This window comes from Moschus berezovskii, chromosome 16 (genome assembly GCF_049115385.1).
Source record: "Moschus berezovskii isolate FMDL1 chromosome 16, NW_MosBer_1.0, whole genome shotgun sequence".
NCBI classification, from domain to species: Eukaryota; Metazoa; Chordata; class Mammalia; order Artiodactyla; family Moschidae; genus Moschus; species Moschus berezovskii.
The window spans coordinates 69589719-69604294 of NC_142475.1; the positions used below are offsets into that span (position 1 = coordinate 69589719).

At 42.4% G+C, this 14576-nt stretch overlaps 1 protein-coding gene across 8 annotated transcripts in view; it reads left to right on the forward strand.

The window, feature by feature from the left end:
* Positions 1 to 938: 938 nt before the first annotated feature.
* The window catches only part of PDE7A (phosphodiesterase 7A), a 115093-nt gene continuing 101455 nt past the window's right edge, over positions 939 to 14576 (forward strand). For 5 of the 8 annotated variants that reach the window (XR_016039265.1, XR_016039268.1, XR_016039269.1 and 2 more), the window contains exon 1: positions 940 to 1580. Coding sequence is in view for 1 of the 8 variants with exons in the window: in XM_055431859.2 (XP_055287834.1) it covers positions 1443 to 1580 (138 nt within the window). In the remaining 7 variants the exon portion in view is untranslated. Of the gene's footprint in view, positions 1581 to 2490; positions 2812 to 14576 lie in introns of those variants that run through there. The other 3 variants (XR_016039267.1, XM_055431859.2, XM_055431862.2) reach the window with 3 other exon arrangements.

Sequence of the window (14576 nt, forward strand, 5' to 3'; positions counted from 1 at the left end):
CTGGAATGCACTTGAAACAAAGGGTTGCAGCTGAAAAGCTTTCATGGTTTGGGGAGAAACGTGACAAAATAAACCTGCACTCTACAACTCAGGTCAAGAGTTTTTTTCCTCCTGCCTTCTAATCGAAGCCAAGAAACAAAAACACGTTTGGTAAAAGAGCGTGAGCCTCTTTCCCCCCTTTGTCTTCTCATTTTCATTCTTCTCTTTTCTGTTTTTCCAGTGCATACTCTCACTTCTTCTTTCTCAGTCTCGGGTGTTTTCCCTCCAACCCGTCGCCCCCTCCTCACGCCCGCTTTACTGGGCTCTGCTCTCCGCCCCTCCACCCGGGACGGCCCCGGGGCCCGCACCTGCCAGGGGCGCGCTCGACCCCGACCCTCCCGCGGTGCTGGCAGTGACGTAGAGGGGAGTCCGGGGCCCCCGCGGCCCGCCGAGTCACTGCCGCAGCGGCCCCCAACGAACCCCAAGGGTGGGAATTCAAGGAGGGAAGCACGGCGGAGACCCCGCGGTCAGGGCTGAGCGCTGCGACTGGGCCGCGTGCTTGGGGTTTCCGAAGCGAAAAGGCCGGAATCGCGCCTCTCGCGTAGGCGGAGCCCACCCCACAACCTCAGCGCGCCCCAACGCCAGAGTTTAGCGATAAGGGGGAATGTCCCCACAGCGTGGGGCCTCGTGCGCACGCGCCTGGGCCGGGGTGGTGGATGCTGCAGGACCAGGACGGGTCGGGGAGGAGGGCAGCGGGAGGGGAGGGCGAGTGAGCCCCGAGGTGCGGCCCCGGGGGAGGGCGGCTCAACCCCACCGCCGCTAACCCGGCTCCCGGGCGCTGCGGCGGCGCGGGGCCTGCGGCGCGGCGTCGTGACGTCACGCTGGCGGCGGCCGTGGTTGGCGCAGGGTCCGCGGCTGCAAAGTGTGAATTACGCCGGGCTCGCGCCGGCGGCGGAGTGAAGTCAGGCTCCGGGGGAGGGGAGGGGAGGGGGCAGGACCGCGGCCGGAGCTGCTGCCTGCATCCGAGCCCCGCGCGCGCAGGCTCTCGCTGCTGACTCCAGCTGTGTGTTCTTGCACCGCTTTGCTCCGTTTTTGCTCCGCTCCTGCTCCGCTGCCCCCCCCAGCCCCCGCCCCGGACCCTCTCCTCTGGGCCGAACAGCCTGGGGACGCCGGGGTTCCCCCTCCGACTTGGCGGGTGCTGCCGTCGCTTGCACCCCGGGAGCCGGGCGCGCGCTGGTCTTCGTTTAACTGTCGCCGCGGCCGCCGCAGCGCCTTCCCGCCGGCGGCCCCGGCGGAGTCTTGGGGTGGGGGAGGCGTGAGCGCGGCTTCCCGGCCCGGGGTCGGCGCCCGCCCGCCCCGCCCCCGCCTCGGCCCGGCGCCCCGGAGCCGCGGCCCCTTCCCAGCGCAGGGGCCGGCGGCCGCGGCAGGGCGGGCGCCGCGCGGGGGCAGGGCGGGCGTATTCAATGGAAGTATGTTACCAGCTGCCGGTGCTGCCTCTGGACAGGCCGGTCCCCCAGCACGTCCTCAGCCGCCGAGGAGCCATCAGCTTCAGCTCCAGCTCCGCGCTCTTCGGCTGTCCCAATCCCCGGCAGCTCTCCCAGGTAAACGCCGCCGCCGGGGGCCCCACACTTGGGGGCTGCTCTTTTGTTCACCTCTTTCCACCTGGCTGCACCTCCGCGACCCCTACTCCTCGCCGTTCACCCCCCGACCAGCACTACCCGTTGTTTGGGGATGTCTAGGCTGACCCCCCCTCGATTCGAGAGGCTTTTCTTTGATCGTCGGGACTCAAGCCTCACCCCATCCCCGACCCCGGCCTGCTCGAGGCTGGACCCGGGTGGGCTCTGGGAGCCCCTTCGTACCCTCCCCAGGCGCGCTCCACTCTGTGCTCAGAGGCTTAAGGGTCTGGAATGACTTCAGTCGTCTTCCTTTTCTCGACGTCTCAGTCTGGAAGTTGGGCCTCTTTCTTCCTTACTTGTCCTGGGCACACCTGGCCACCCCTCACCCCTACACACCTGTGCTGCGTTTGCGCCTCCCGCGCGCCCCGCAGTGCTGGGATGGTCCTGCAGTTCTCCGAACAATAGGCCGATTCTCAGTTGCTCGTCTCCCTACTTATTCGATTCTGTGGATGGATCCTAAGTGAGGTCAGAGAAACAAGTATTCAGAGTGCCTCCTCAAAGCTTCGGTTTCCGGACAGTTGATAGCCAGGAATCAGTTTTGTTTTTAATTTGATAAGATTTTTAAGAGAAAGACTACTGATGGAGCACTCACAGGAAGACTTTGTTTTGAATGGTCCAGTACCAGTTGCTCCTGAGAATTTCGGTTTTTTGTTATTTTTTTCCCCTAGTGATGCTGTTGGCACAGCCTCTTATTTCTGGCTGATTTTGACTGCCAGATTTAAAACAGGGAGGACAAAAGAATTTTGTTTACATTTGAACTGATTGCCCTCCATTTCTGCTGCCAGAACGTTACATGTTCATGACCACATTTTAAGTCACATGTGTTTATTTTTCTTGTTGAGTAATATTAGCTTCTTTTATGGGAGCGTATCTCCCCCCCCACCCCCCGCCCCCCAGATATATTGTAAATAACTTGAGCCCGGTCTGTATTTCTTTTTGTTTTTTACTGGTACAGTGGATAGCACCCGATAGAGATTTCTTAGAGTAGGTGTGTCCAGTACATATTTGTCATTTGCTTCTTTGCCTAAATAGTTTGGAGAGAGAGAGCAGAAACCTATATTTGGGTTTCTCTGAATTGTTTTTATTTAAAATCAGACTTCTTTCACAGGACAAAGTGGTATGCTAATGAGGTCAGAGTCAACTTGTAAAGATTACTGTAAGTGACATTTAAAAATAATTTTATGTAGTTATTTTGAAAGAGGTCCATGTAGTTATTTTGAAAGAGGTCCATGTAGTTATTTTGAAAGAGGTCTTTACAGTACTGCTTAAAGCATTTTCAGGTTCCAAATTTAAAATTGAAAAGATACTGATGGATTAAAAAGGTTTTTAATGGTAGTAACTTTTTTTCCTTTCTTTCTCATATCAGCAGCGCATGACTAATACTCATTTCCGGTTCAGTCTAAATATTATAATGAAGGCAGTCAGTTATCACTTGTAAAATTATAAAAGGTGAATAAGGTTAGTTGTGCTCCCCAAGGAGAAAATGAATGATATCGGAGATTCCAAGGGAATAAATAAAGTAAGGCTGATGCCAGGGGTTTTACCTGTTGCTTTAATTAATCCTCAGAGACCAATTTTAAGAACCATTCCTTCTTAACTCATTTTCTAGCTTTAGATATAAATGGGTAATGGAATTTTAAAATTGATTGTGGCAGATAAAGCAAATATTGGATAGTTACACTGTAATGCCATGCCATGCTTAGTCGCTCAGTCATCTCTGACTCTTTGGCACCCTTTGGACTATAATCTGCCAGGCTCCTCTGTTCATAGGATTCTCCAGGCAACAATACTGGAGTGGGTTGCATTTTTCCTTCTCCAGGGGATCTTCCCGACCTAGGATCCAACCTGTGTGTCTTGCATTGCATGCATATTGTTTTACCTTCTGAATCATTCGGGAAGATGGCTATACTTTTAAAACTTTAAAAAAAAAAAAATTGTTTATACCCCAAAGTGACATGTATAGAAACTTCTGGTTTTCCTGAATTTTCAACTTAGCGATGCTCAACATTAAAATGACATTAAACTTACCATGGTGCTGAGTGGGTATGTTTATCATTTTCAAATTTTTTAATAATCATTTAATACTAAAACATACATCATAGTGATTTGTTTTGGGCCAATGGGAATTTGTAATAGACTGAAAAAGAGACAAATCTTGGAATCTTATTCAGAGCTCCTGAAGTAAATATTTGGTTAAATCAAAAGCTTCGTTTACGATTGCATCTTGAGTTTCTAAGTCTAGAGCTACAGGAATTATAAGAAGTTTAGGTGGTTTTGTAGTTTCATTGAAAAGACTTAAGGAAACCTGTTTTTGTTTTTTTCCCCCTTAGGTACTAAGTAGAAGTCATTTATTTTAGAGTACTTCTATTTTAAACTACTAGAAATCTTTTCATTTTTCAATTTTTACTTTAATATTGGAGCCCAGTTCATAGTAGGGACTTAGTAAATACTGGCTGAATGAGTGAATGGCTAATGAAGTTATCACTGACTGAGCCTCAGTTGAAAATAGGAAATCAACGTAAAGACTTTTATCCAGGTCTAGCAGTAACTCTTTTATCCAAAACTTGCTTTGGAGTTTGTAACTGTTGACTTTTTAACCGATTCAGGAAATCAGAAGACTCTGAGTAGCCAAAGGAGATTTGGAGATCCTCTGAGTTCTGAAACTCCTTTTCCAAGTAAGGGCACATTTGCAGGGGGCTTGGAGGCTTCTGGAGTCAGGTTTACACTGAGAGCAGCAGAAGTCGACAACTGACGCACCAGAAGCTCAAGACTGCAAGAAACACTCTTCAAAACCAGCAGCTTTTGAAAAGTTTGGCATCTTGAGTGTCTCCAGCACAATCATGTTTTTGACATTAGTCAAAATAGTATTTAATAGAATCTGTTTTTAAAAGTTTAAAGGTTGATACTGTTTAAAACAAACAAAACCTCCAGTTTGTGTTGGTGCTTAAATGGGCAAGCATGAGTTATCTGGAAAGTTCATTTATGTGGAGCACCAGCTCTCCCAAGGATGCCAAGTAAATGAAGCATTAACTTTTTGTTTTAAAACAGGTCATGTACTACTTTCTCGAATGGTTGATAATGAGTTTTCAAATATTTGAAAAATAAGGATAATGATTTTTTTATTTTTTGCCATTTTGGGGATATGTGTTTTTGTTAGCCGAGTTTAAACATTTCTCTCGCAGAATACTTTTGTTATTTGGAAGACAAAAATGTGAGAACAGAAATTATCTTGTTCACCCTGTGGCCACAGTGCTTTTCGTAGGTAGGTGCTTATTAAGTGTGGAAGTTGAGTTAGTATATTGGTAGCATGCCAAAACACCGCACGTGGGATTATTTCAGTCAGATTTTCTATGCACTGGAAACGAATCTTATTTGGGTGAGAAATCTGAGGTTTAGTTTTTTTTTTAATGATCATAAATCTATGGTATGTATTATTATTGAACAAAATTTGGGGCTCTAATGTGCAAACATATGTTTTTAGTAGTGTAATAAGCTAAATTTGGTTTCTAATTTAGCATCTGTATCTTTTTTATAGACTTAATTTTTTTAGAGCAGTTCTGTGTTCATGGCACAATTAAGTAGAATATGGAGAGATTTCCCATGTACCCCTCCCCTATTATCAGTATCTCCCACCTGTGAGATATTTTAACATTTGGTACAACTGCTGAACCTACCTCTGCACATCATTTATCACCCAGAGGTGCATCCTTTGCCATAGGGTTCATTATTGGTATCTTTTTTTTTTTTTTAATCCAGAAACTATTCCACAAATATTTACTGAACACCTTCTGTGAATGTGTTAGGTACTGAGAAAATGAAAAGAATTAGTTAAAAAAAAAATCATTTGTGAGACTGCCAGCCTCACCAGGTTTTTCTTTTTGAAGCCTTGCCGTCCTTATTCATAAACGTTTTTAACTTGTAGGCATAGTGTACATATCTGTCATCCTCAGCAGTGTTCTTGGTATAGGAAAGATTATCAGAGTCCTGTGTGTGCCAGAGCAGTTCAGAGCCCCTTGGAAAACAGTTGATTCCTCCTTGAAGAAGCTTACAGGATTTTGGTGAGGAAAATGAAATGGTTATATGTGATATACTTGTTGTAGTGGCTTTATCAAGGTGTCATGAGACTGTCAGAAGATAAGCTTCTCTTGGTAGTTTAAGCCTTAGGGTAAGGTTAAGAAGATGTTTCTAGGTAAATGGGTGCATCTCACACGCTAGTAAAATCATGCTCAAAATTCTCCAAGCCAGGCTTCAGCAATATGTGAACCATGAACTCCCAGATGTTCAAGCAGGTTTTAGAAAAGGCAGAGGCACCAGAGATCAAATTGCCAACATCCGCTGGATCATGGAGAAAGCAAGAGAGTTCCAGAAAAACATCTATTTCTGCTTCATTGACTATGCCAAAGCCTTTGACTGTGTCGATCACAATAAACTGTAGAAAATTCTGAAAGAGATGGGAATACCAGACCACCTGACTTGCCTCTTAAGAAACCTGTATGCAGGTCAGGAAGCAACAGTCAGAACTGGACATGGAACAACAGACTGGTTCCAAATAGGAAAAGGAGTACGTCAAGGCTGTATATTGTCACCTTGCTTATTTAACTTATATGCAGAGTACATCATGAGGAACGCTGGACTGGAAGAAGCACAAGCTGGAATCAAGATTGCTGGGAGAAATATCAGTAACCTCAGATATGCAGATGACACTACCCTTATGGCAGAAAGTGAAGAGGAACTCAAAAGCCTCTTGATGAAAGTGAAAGAGGAGAGTGAAAAGGTTGGCTTGAAGCTCAACATTCAGAAAACAAAGATCATGGCATCTGGTCCCATCACTTCATGGGAAATAGATGGAGAAACAGTGTCAGACTTTATTTTTTTGGGCTCCAAAATCACTGTGAATGCTGATTGCAGCCATGAAATTAAAAGATGCTTACTCCTTGGAAGGAAAGTTATGACCAACCTTGATAGTATATTAAAAAGCAGAGACATTACTTTGCCAACCAAGGTCCGTCTAGTCAAGGCTATGGTTTTTCCCGTGGGTCATGTATGGATGTGAGAGTTGGACTGTGAAGAAAGCTGATCGCCGAAGAATTGATGCTTTTGAACTGTGGTGTTGGAGAAGACTCTTGAGAGCCCCTTATACTGCAAGGAGATCCAACCAGTCCATTCTAAAGGAGATCAATCCTGGGTGTTCATTGGAAGGACTGATGCTAAAGCTGAAACTGCAATACTTTGGCCACCTCATGCGACGAGTTGACTCACTGGAAAAGACTGATGCTGGGAAGGATTGCGAGGTGGGAGGAGAAGGAGACGACGGAGAATGAGATGGCTGGATGGCGTCACTGACTTGATGGACATGAGTTTGAGTGAATTCCGGGAGTTGGTGATGGACAGGGAGGCCTGGCGTGTTGTGATTCATGGGGTCGCGGAGAGTTGGACACAACTGAGCGACTGAACTGACTGAAGGGAGGAGGAGAGACATGACACAGGCAGCTAAGTGGATTAATAGACTATCAGAAGTTTTTGTGATGATGGAGATGTTCTCTGTAGTATCTAATAGTTACCTGTCATATATCAGGGCTTCCCAGGTGGTGCTAATGGTAAAGAATCCACCTGCCAATGCAGGAGATGTGGGTTTGATCCCTGTGTCGGGAATATCCCCTGGAGAAGGAAATGGCAACCCACTCCAGTATTCTTACCTGGAAAATTCCATGGGAAGAGGAGCCTGGTGGAGTACAATCCGTGGGATCACAGTGAGTTGGACATGACTGAGCAACTGAGCACACACACAGAGCCAAGCATAGAGCTAGATGAGCACTTGAAATGTGGCTAGTTTTGACTGTGGAATTGAATTTTCAGTTGAGTTTTGTTTAAATAGCTGCATGTGGCTAGTGGCTCAGGTATGGGCAGGTGTGGTGTGTAGTTGTAGTTAGTGGTGGTTAGTGGTGATGTGATGTTGATCTGTCAGTAGCTCGTTCTCTGGATGCCAAATATAAGAACTCCTTACGGGCTGTTGCTGTTCTCTGCAAAACTTCATTTAGTACCTTCATGCAAGTTTGATCAAGTCTTTAGAGTGAAATCACTTGATTGGGTCAGGAGGTAGGAAAGCTTTTTGATTTTCTCGAATCTTCACTTTTATGGTTTAAAGATGAATGAGCATATCTCTTTCCAATTGTATAGTATGCAGTTGTGATACTATATGTTAGATAAGCATTTAAAATATTTTATGAACACTTATGTAAATGCTTTACTGCTTCAGTAGATGTGCTGTGGTACACTAAGTTTGTTTTCACTTGCAGTAAGCAAGAGTACACCTTCTGATATGTTTTTGCACATTTGCATTTCCTCTTTTGTGACATTTCCTTTGCTTCAGTTCAGTTCAGTCACTCAGTCGTGTCCGACTCTTTATGACCCCATAGACTGCAGCACACCAGGCTTCCCTGTCCATCACCAACTCCCGGAGCTTGCTCAAACTCAGTGTTCATCGAGTCAATGATGCCGTCCAACCATCTCATCCTTCGTCGTCCCCTTCTCCTGCCTTCAGTCTTTCCCAGCATCAAGGTTTTTTCAATTGAGTCAACTCTTCACATCAGTTGGCCAAAGTATTGGAGATTCAGCTTCACCATCAGTCCTTCCAATGAACACCCAGGACTGATCTCCTTTAGGATGGACTGGTTGGATCTCCTTGCAGTCCAAGAGACTCTCAAGAATCTTCTCCAACCCACAGTTCAAAAGCATCAATTCTTCGGTGATCAGTTTTCTTCACAGTCCAACTCTCACATCCATACATGACCACTGGGAAAACCACAGCTTTGACTAGATGGACCTCTGTTGGCAAAGTAATGTCTCTACTTTTTAATATGCTGTCTAGGTTGGTCATAACTTTTCTTCCAAGGAGGAAGCATCTTTTAATTTCATGGCTGCAATCACCATCTGCAGTGATTTTTGGAGCCCCCCAAAATAAAGTCCCTCCTTTGCATATCCTGTGCTTATTTATGGCTGCTGTTATCTACCTAACAGTTGGTAAAGGTGCACTGTTTCAGATATTAGCATAGCTGCAAGGCTCTTCACAAGCCTGTGTTCAGAAGCCAGTGGGGAGGATGGTGGAGGGGGAAGGGAGGGTCGTGTAGCCAGTGGTGAACCAGGGAGTGATTCTGTTTCTGAGACCTTCTTCCCTGCCCACTGCCAAGACACTCCTCTGGTAGGAACCTTGGTTTCATTGTTCTGTTTGCAGAAAGGGTTCATAATTTGACTTAAATTCAGTGCTTCCATGTTTGGGCTTTTACTTCAAAATAAACATATGTGTGTATATATATATATATATATATATTTACACTACAAATACATGCTCACACATAATATTAATGTAAATTTATAGTGTATTTGGACTGTAGTTTTGATTGAGGATTAAGGTGTTGAAATTGCTGGTTTATATGTTGTCATCAGGAGCATGTATCATCTGTGGGATGTGAAAGTTTGAGAGATTTTAGACCTTTGTCCAGATTTTGTGGCTTTGTTGCATTGCCTAGAGTTCTGTCATTTGTATATTCTGTATACTCAAAAATTCTTTTTTAAACACGGGAGCCCTGCTAGAGGTAAAATATTAAGCCCTTTACAGGAGTTAGGAAGATTAGGGGGCTCACTTTAGGTGGAAACAGGGAGGGGTGTGTACCATGCATTCTTTTTGAAGCAGTTTGATAAGACTTCTGCTAACACTTCCTTCCCTCCTCCCTCCCTCCTTCCCTTCATTCTTTTCAAAAAGGGTTAGAGCAGTTTTAGAGAATTGAATTCTTTTCTGAGGATGGATACAGAGACAAGCTCGGAAGAGGAGAGCTGAAGAAAGGGAAATAGACAAAGTTTAGCTTGACTCAGTTTTTGTCTATGATCGTTAATAGTTATAGAGACCCTAGGAAGTTTGAGATGATGAAGAGCCCTCATTGCATGCAGATACTCTTATGAATTTTTTTGTCTGTACTGCAGACTGTGTATCACATTTGCTGTGTTTCTGTAAAATCTTAATTTTTTAGAAATCTCCTGACTCATTGTTTTCACTCAGTATCTTTAGTCAAAGTTCTGGACCTTCTTACATTCCCTTTGACCGCTCCAGTTAACTTGAGCAATTAATTTTTATTCTTCTAATTAAAATTCAAAACCTATTTTTTGATGGCTACACATTGTTCATATTTTATCATTTGAATTGAGAGAAAATTCAGTGTTTATTCTCTTCCACATTTAAATGGTCTGTTTTTGCCTGAAATTAAGGTAAATTTTTACGTTGTTGACAAATACACCTTTCAAAAGATCATTCATAAATAAATGGTACTTTTGTATGGTTGCATTCAGGTATAAATGTTCATGTGATCAGGATATGGGGAAAGGAATAAAAATCATATTTGTAGATGAGCCTTCTAAGCATGCCAGGCTTCATTTTGTCTGCTGGCAGGAAACCTTCTGAAGGGACCAGTGCCACTGATCCTGTGATGGACACGAATCTCTCTTGCTTCTAATTTTGAATGGGAATTTAGGATTCTTGCTCCATGCCTCCACCTGCTGGTAGGGATTGGTGCTTCGTTTTCAGAAGATGGCTAGAGGGAGAAGGCCAAGAACAAAGGCAGGGAGGGCATAGTTTGGGAAAGAAAAATTGTTAATCAGATGACTGAATTTTGGCCATACCTACTCTTGTTTCTCGGAGTTTTGAGTAGACCAAACTCTGGCTCAAGATCATGTAAAGTACTCAGCAAGCAACATTTAATAAAGAGGCAGTAATCTCTGTTTAATATTAATTATAATTATTTGTTTTCACTTATTGAGTACCTCCTATATGCCAGATACTGTAATTGATGTTTTTTAATCATTATAAAAGATTGCTTTATGAGATAATTGGCAGTACTCCCATTTTTACTGACGAGTGAGTAAAAACTGAGCTTAGAGATGTTAAATCCCATAGTACATAGTTCAGTACTTGCACTTGGCTTGCTTGAAGCATCAGGCAAGATGTTAGAGAAGAGCCTTTCACGTTCCAGAGTCTTACTTTCAAACTGGTCTGCCTCATTGGTGAAGGTGAGTGGAACATCGTTAGACTTCTAGGTTTATGGGTTATAGATTTTGTTGACTCACAGATCTGTATAAAGAAAACATTTGATGATTTGAGACAATTGTTTGAAATGATAACCTTCAGTATGGTCTTCTCAACTCATATATGGAATATTTTGTCCTGGACGCCACGTTCTAGGGGGACAAGATTTAGCCAAGTCATACTGTGAAGACAGTGACTAGGGTGGTGAGGTGATTTGAAGCTGTATCGTTTGATATGTGACGGAGGAAATGGAAGACATTTAGTCTGGAAAAGAAAAGACTCAGAAGGGGGTGGGAATGGAGGTGGGTAGTGGCTGTTGAGATGTGATGGAGCATTGCAGTCTTCTAGTATTTGAATGATTGCCATGTGAATGAGAAGAAAAGGATTAATTTAGATTTTGCTTTGGTTGTATGTTCTCAATTGCAATGCCTTTTTCTTACTTTGTGAGGTTAGTTGCTAATATACAGGAGGAGACCCAAGCTTAAAGTTCTCTTGTCCAAGGCAACACAACCAGGTATTGAAAATAAATTCACCTCTGGGTCATTCTGACCCTTATAAGTCCATGCATTCTCTTCTACTTCCTCTTATTATATGGGAAAAAAAAATGTTACCTCAGAGGGTAGATAAGGAGCAATAGATAGAAACAATAGAAATAGAAAGGGCGCTCTTATATTTAACCATACTAGTAATAAAAGAAATGCATGTTAAAAGAATGATACTGATTTTTGTTTTCACTTTGACAACTTTTTAAAAAGTAAGTGTATAGCTTGAGGATTGTACTCATGCAGGTTGCTAGTAGGAGTCTAAATTGTTTTAAGTTTTCTGAAAAGTAATTGGACAATTGAATACAATTTATACTTTTGCCTGATAATTTCCTTTTCGGAATATGTACTGAGCAAATAACTAGAAATTTAGATAAAGGTTAGTGATCTTCAGGGATATTCATCATGTTATTTATCACTGAAAAGTTAAAAACCTAATTTACAATTGGTTAAATTATAGTATTTCTTCTTGTGAGTATGTGATATTTTTTACATTGTGTGACTACTAAAATGCATTGAATTTAAAGTATATATGGCAGAAAGTGAAGAGGAACTCAAAGGCCTCTTGATGAAAGTGAAAGTGGAGAGTGAAAAGGTTGGCTTGAAGCTCAACATTCAGAAAACGAAGATCATGGCATCTGGTCCCATCACTTCATGGAAAGTAGATGGGGAAACAGTGGAAACAGTGTCAGACTTTACTTTTTGGGCTCCAAAATCACTGCAGATGCTGATTGCAGCCATGAAATTAAAAGACGCTTGCTCCTTGGAAGGAAAGTTATGACCAGCCTAGATAGCATATTAAAAAGCAGAGACATTACTTTTCCAACCAAGGTCCGTCTAGTCAAGGCTATGGTTTTTCCCGTGGGTCATGTATGGATGTGAGAGTTGGACTGTGAAGAAAGCTGATCGCCGAAGAATTGATGCTTTTGAACTGTGGTGCTGGAGAAGACTCTTGAGTGTCCCTTGGACTGCAAGGAGATCCAACCAGTCCATTCTAGAGGAGATCAATCCTGGGTGTTCATTGGAAGGCCTGATGCTAAAGCTGAAACTGCAATACTTTGGCCACCTCATGTGAAGAGTTGACTCACTGGAAAAGACTCTGATGCTAGGAGGGATTGGGGGTGGGAGGAAATGGGGACGACAGAGAATGAGATGGCTGGATGGCATCACTGACTCGATGGACTTGAGTTTGAGTGAACTCCAGGAGTTGGTGATGGACAGGGAGGCCTGGCGTGCTGTGATTCATGGGGTCGCAAAGAGTCGGACATGACTGAGCAACTGAACTGAACAGTATAGTTTACAAATGGCTAAATAAATTTTAGTATTTCCCATTATTTCTGTATTACGTACCTACTTAAATACTTGGAAGAATTTGTAGATCATTTAATTGCATGAAAAATTGCTTATAGCAACATTAAGCTAGCAAACAAAACCTCAACGTTTTTTTAAAAAACTTTGTTTAAAAATAAATCACAAAACATAAACATTCACACACATTGTATGCTTGCAAGAGAGCTGGGGTTGGGGGGTGTGGAGCCAGTGTATATCCCAAAATGCTAATTGAAGCTATCTCTGGATGGTGAGATTATAAGTAACCTAACTTTTTGTTTAGAAGTTTATGTAATTTTACATGTTCTTTTAGCATGAATCTCTTTTTTTAAAGTTTATTTTTAATTGAAGGATAGTTGCTTTACAATGTTGTGTTGGTTTCTGCCATACATCAACATATACCAGCCATAGGTGTGTTTATGTCCCCTCCCTCTTGAACCTTCCTTCCACCTCCTACCCGGTCCCACCCCATCTAGGTCATCATGTTTGAAGTTCCTGCATCGTACAAATCTCCTTTTTAACTACAGTTATCCTGGAAAAAGTTAAATAAGTTGTATTTGGACTGGATCTATGATCGAGATGTCCAGAGAAGAACACCTCATGAACACTGCCTCGTGAGATTATAAATTCCCAAAAGATACTGGATGAAGTTCTTGTGTAGGGGTTTGACTTTTCTGATTCCCGCCGACTTCTTGATTCTGTGATTCTTTGGTAACTCAGTTGTGTGATTGACAGGTATATAGCTCTGGTAATGATAAAGTGGTTTCACTCTCCTTGGGAGGTGTTGGGAAGTACATTTAAGTATAGTTGTTGTTTTAAAGAAGAGCTATTTTTGATGACAGCCTTTGAGATTTTGAGCAGAGGTAGTGGTGGAAGGAATTAGAGTTAGGAGTTAGATCCTAGGACCTGATTGAGAGGTTAAAAACAAAAACTTTGCACCTTTTAAATTTGGGAGACCAAGTAGTTAGATCATGAGGCTAGTAACAAAAATACAAAAGAAGAGGCAGATTTTGTTTTTCTTCTTTTCCTCTTTTGTGTATGTGTGTGGAGGACTGGGCAAGGGTGGTGGAGTGCATTTTATGTTCACATTAAATATGTTGAGTTCAAGTGTTTGGAGAGCCATCCAGGTGAGGATGTCTAATAGGCAGTATCTTAGGATGAAGGTTAAGACTAACAACATATTTTGATTTTTACCACAAGGGTTTTCAAACCTTTTTTTGCTCACATCCCTTTGAAAAACTTGAAAAAACAAAAGACTGGCTCCCTTTTTACTCATCTAGAACTTTTCTTCTAAGTGTCAGTATTTGTTAGTGATGTAGATTTTGGCGTATTACTTAAACCACAGTATGAGCAATTTCTTAATTTCAAGTCAGAATTTTTATATTCTTTATTTTCCCCTTTGAGCTCATTTCTATTTGTTTCTGCTTATCCTTAAAATGCTTTCAAGTATAAAAGAATAATTATCAGTCACAGTATACTTTTCTACAACAAAAGCAAATCCATTCATTAATTTAACAGATGGAAATAGAAAATATTTTAGCAGTGTCACCATTTCTTCTGAGTTCTATGCAAAAACAATTATAATTTAAAACATTTGAAATTTTCTGTGTCTGTAAGGCTATGTCAAATTTATTTTGGCTTGAGTTGATACAATGATAGCCAGTAGACACTCAAAATAACATGTGAGTTATAAAATTTATAAGTATTAAATAGTAAACATTTAATGGGAAATGCAAATTTATTTTAATCATTTTATTAATATATTTTATCTATTTATAAAATTAGAAAAGATGAGGCTCTCCATTGATTTTCTTCTTTCTTACTTTAATAGTGGAAATATTGAGAAGTCTCGTTTATAGATTTAGCAAATGGACTTGATCTTCTTTCCATTTTCATGATAGTAGGAGCTGGTGACCCCTTGACTTGGGGGAAAAAAAAAATTGATACACAGTCCGGACAGCGATTAACCTTTTCACC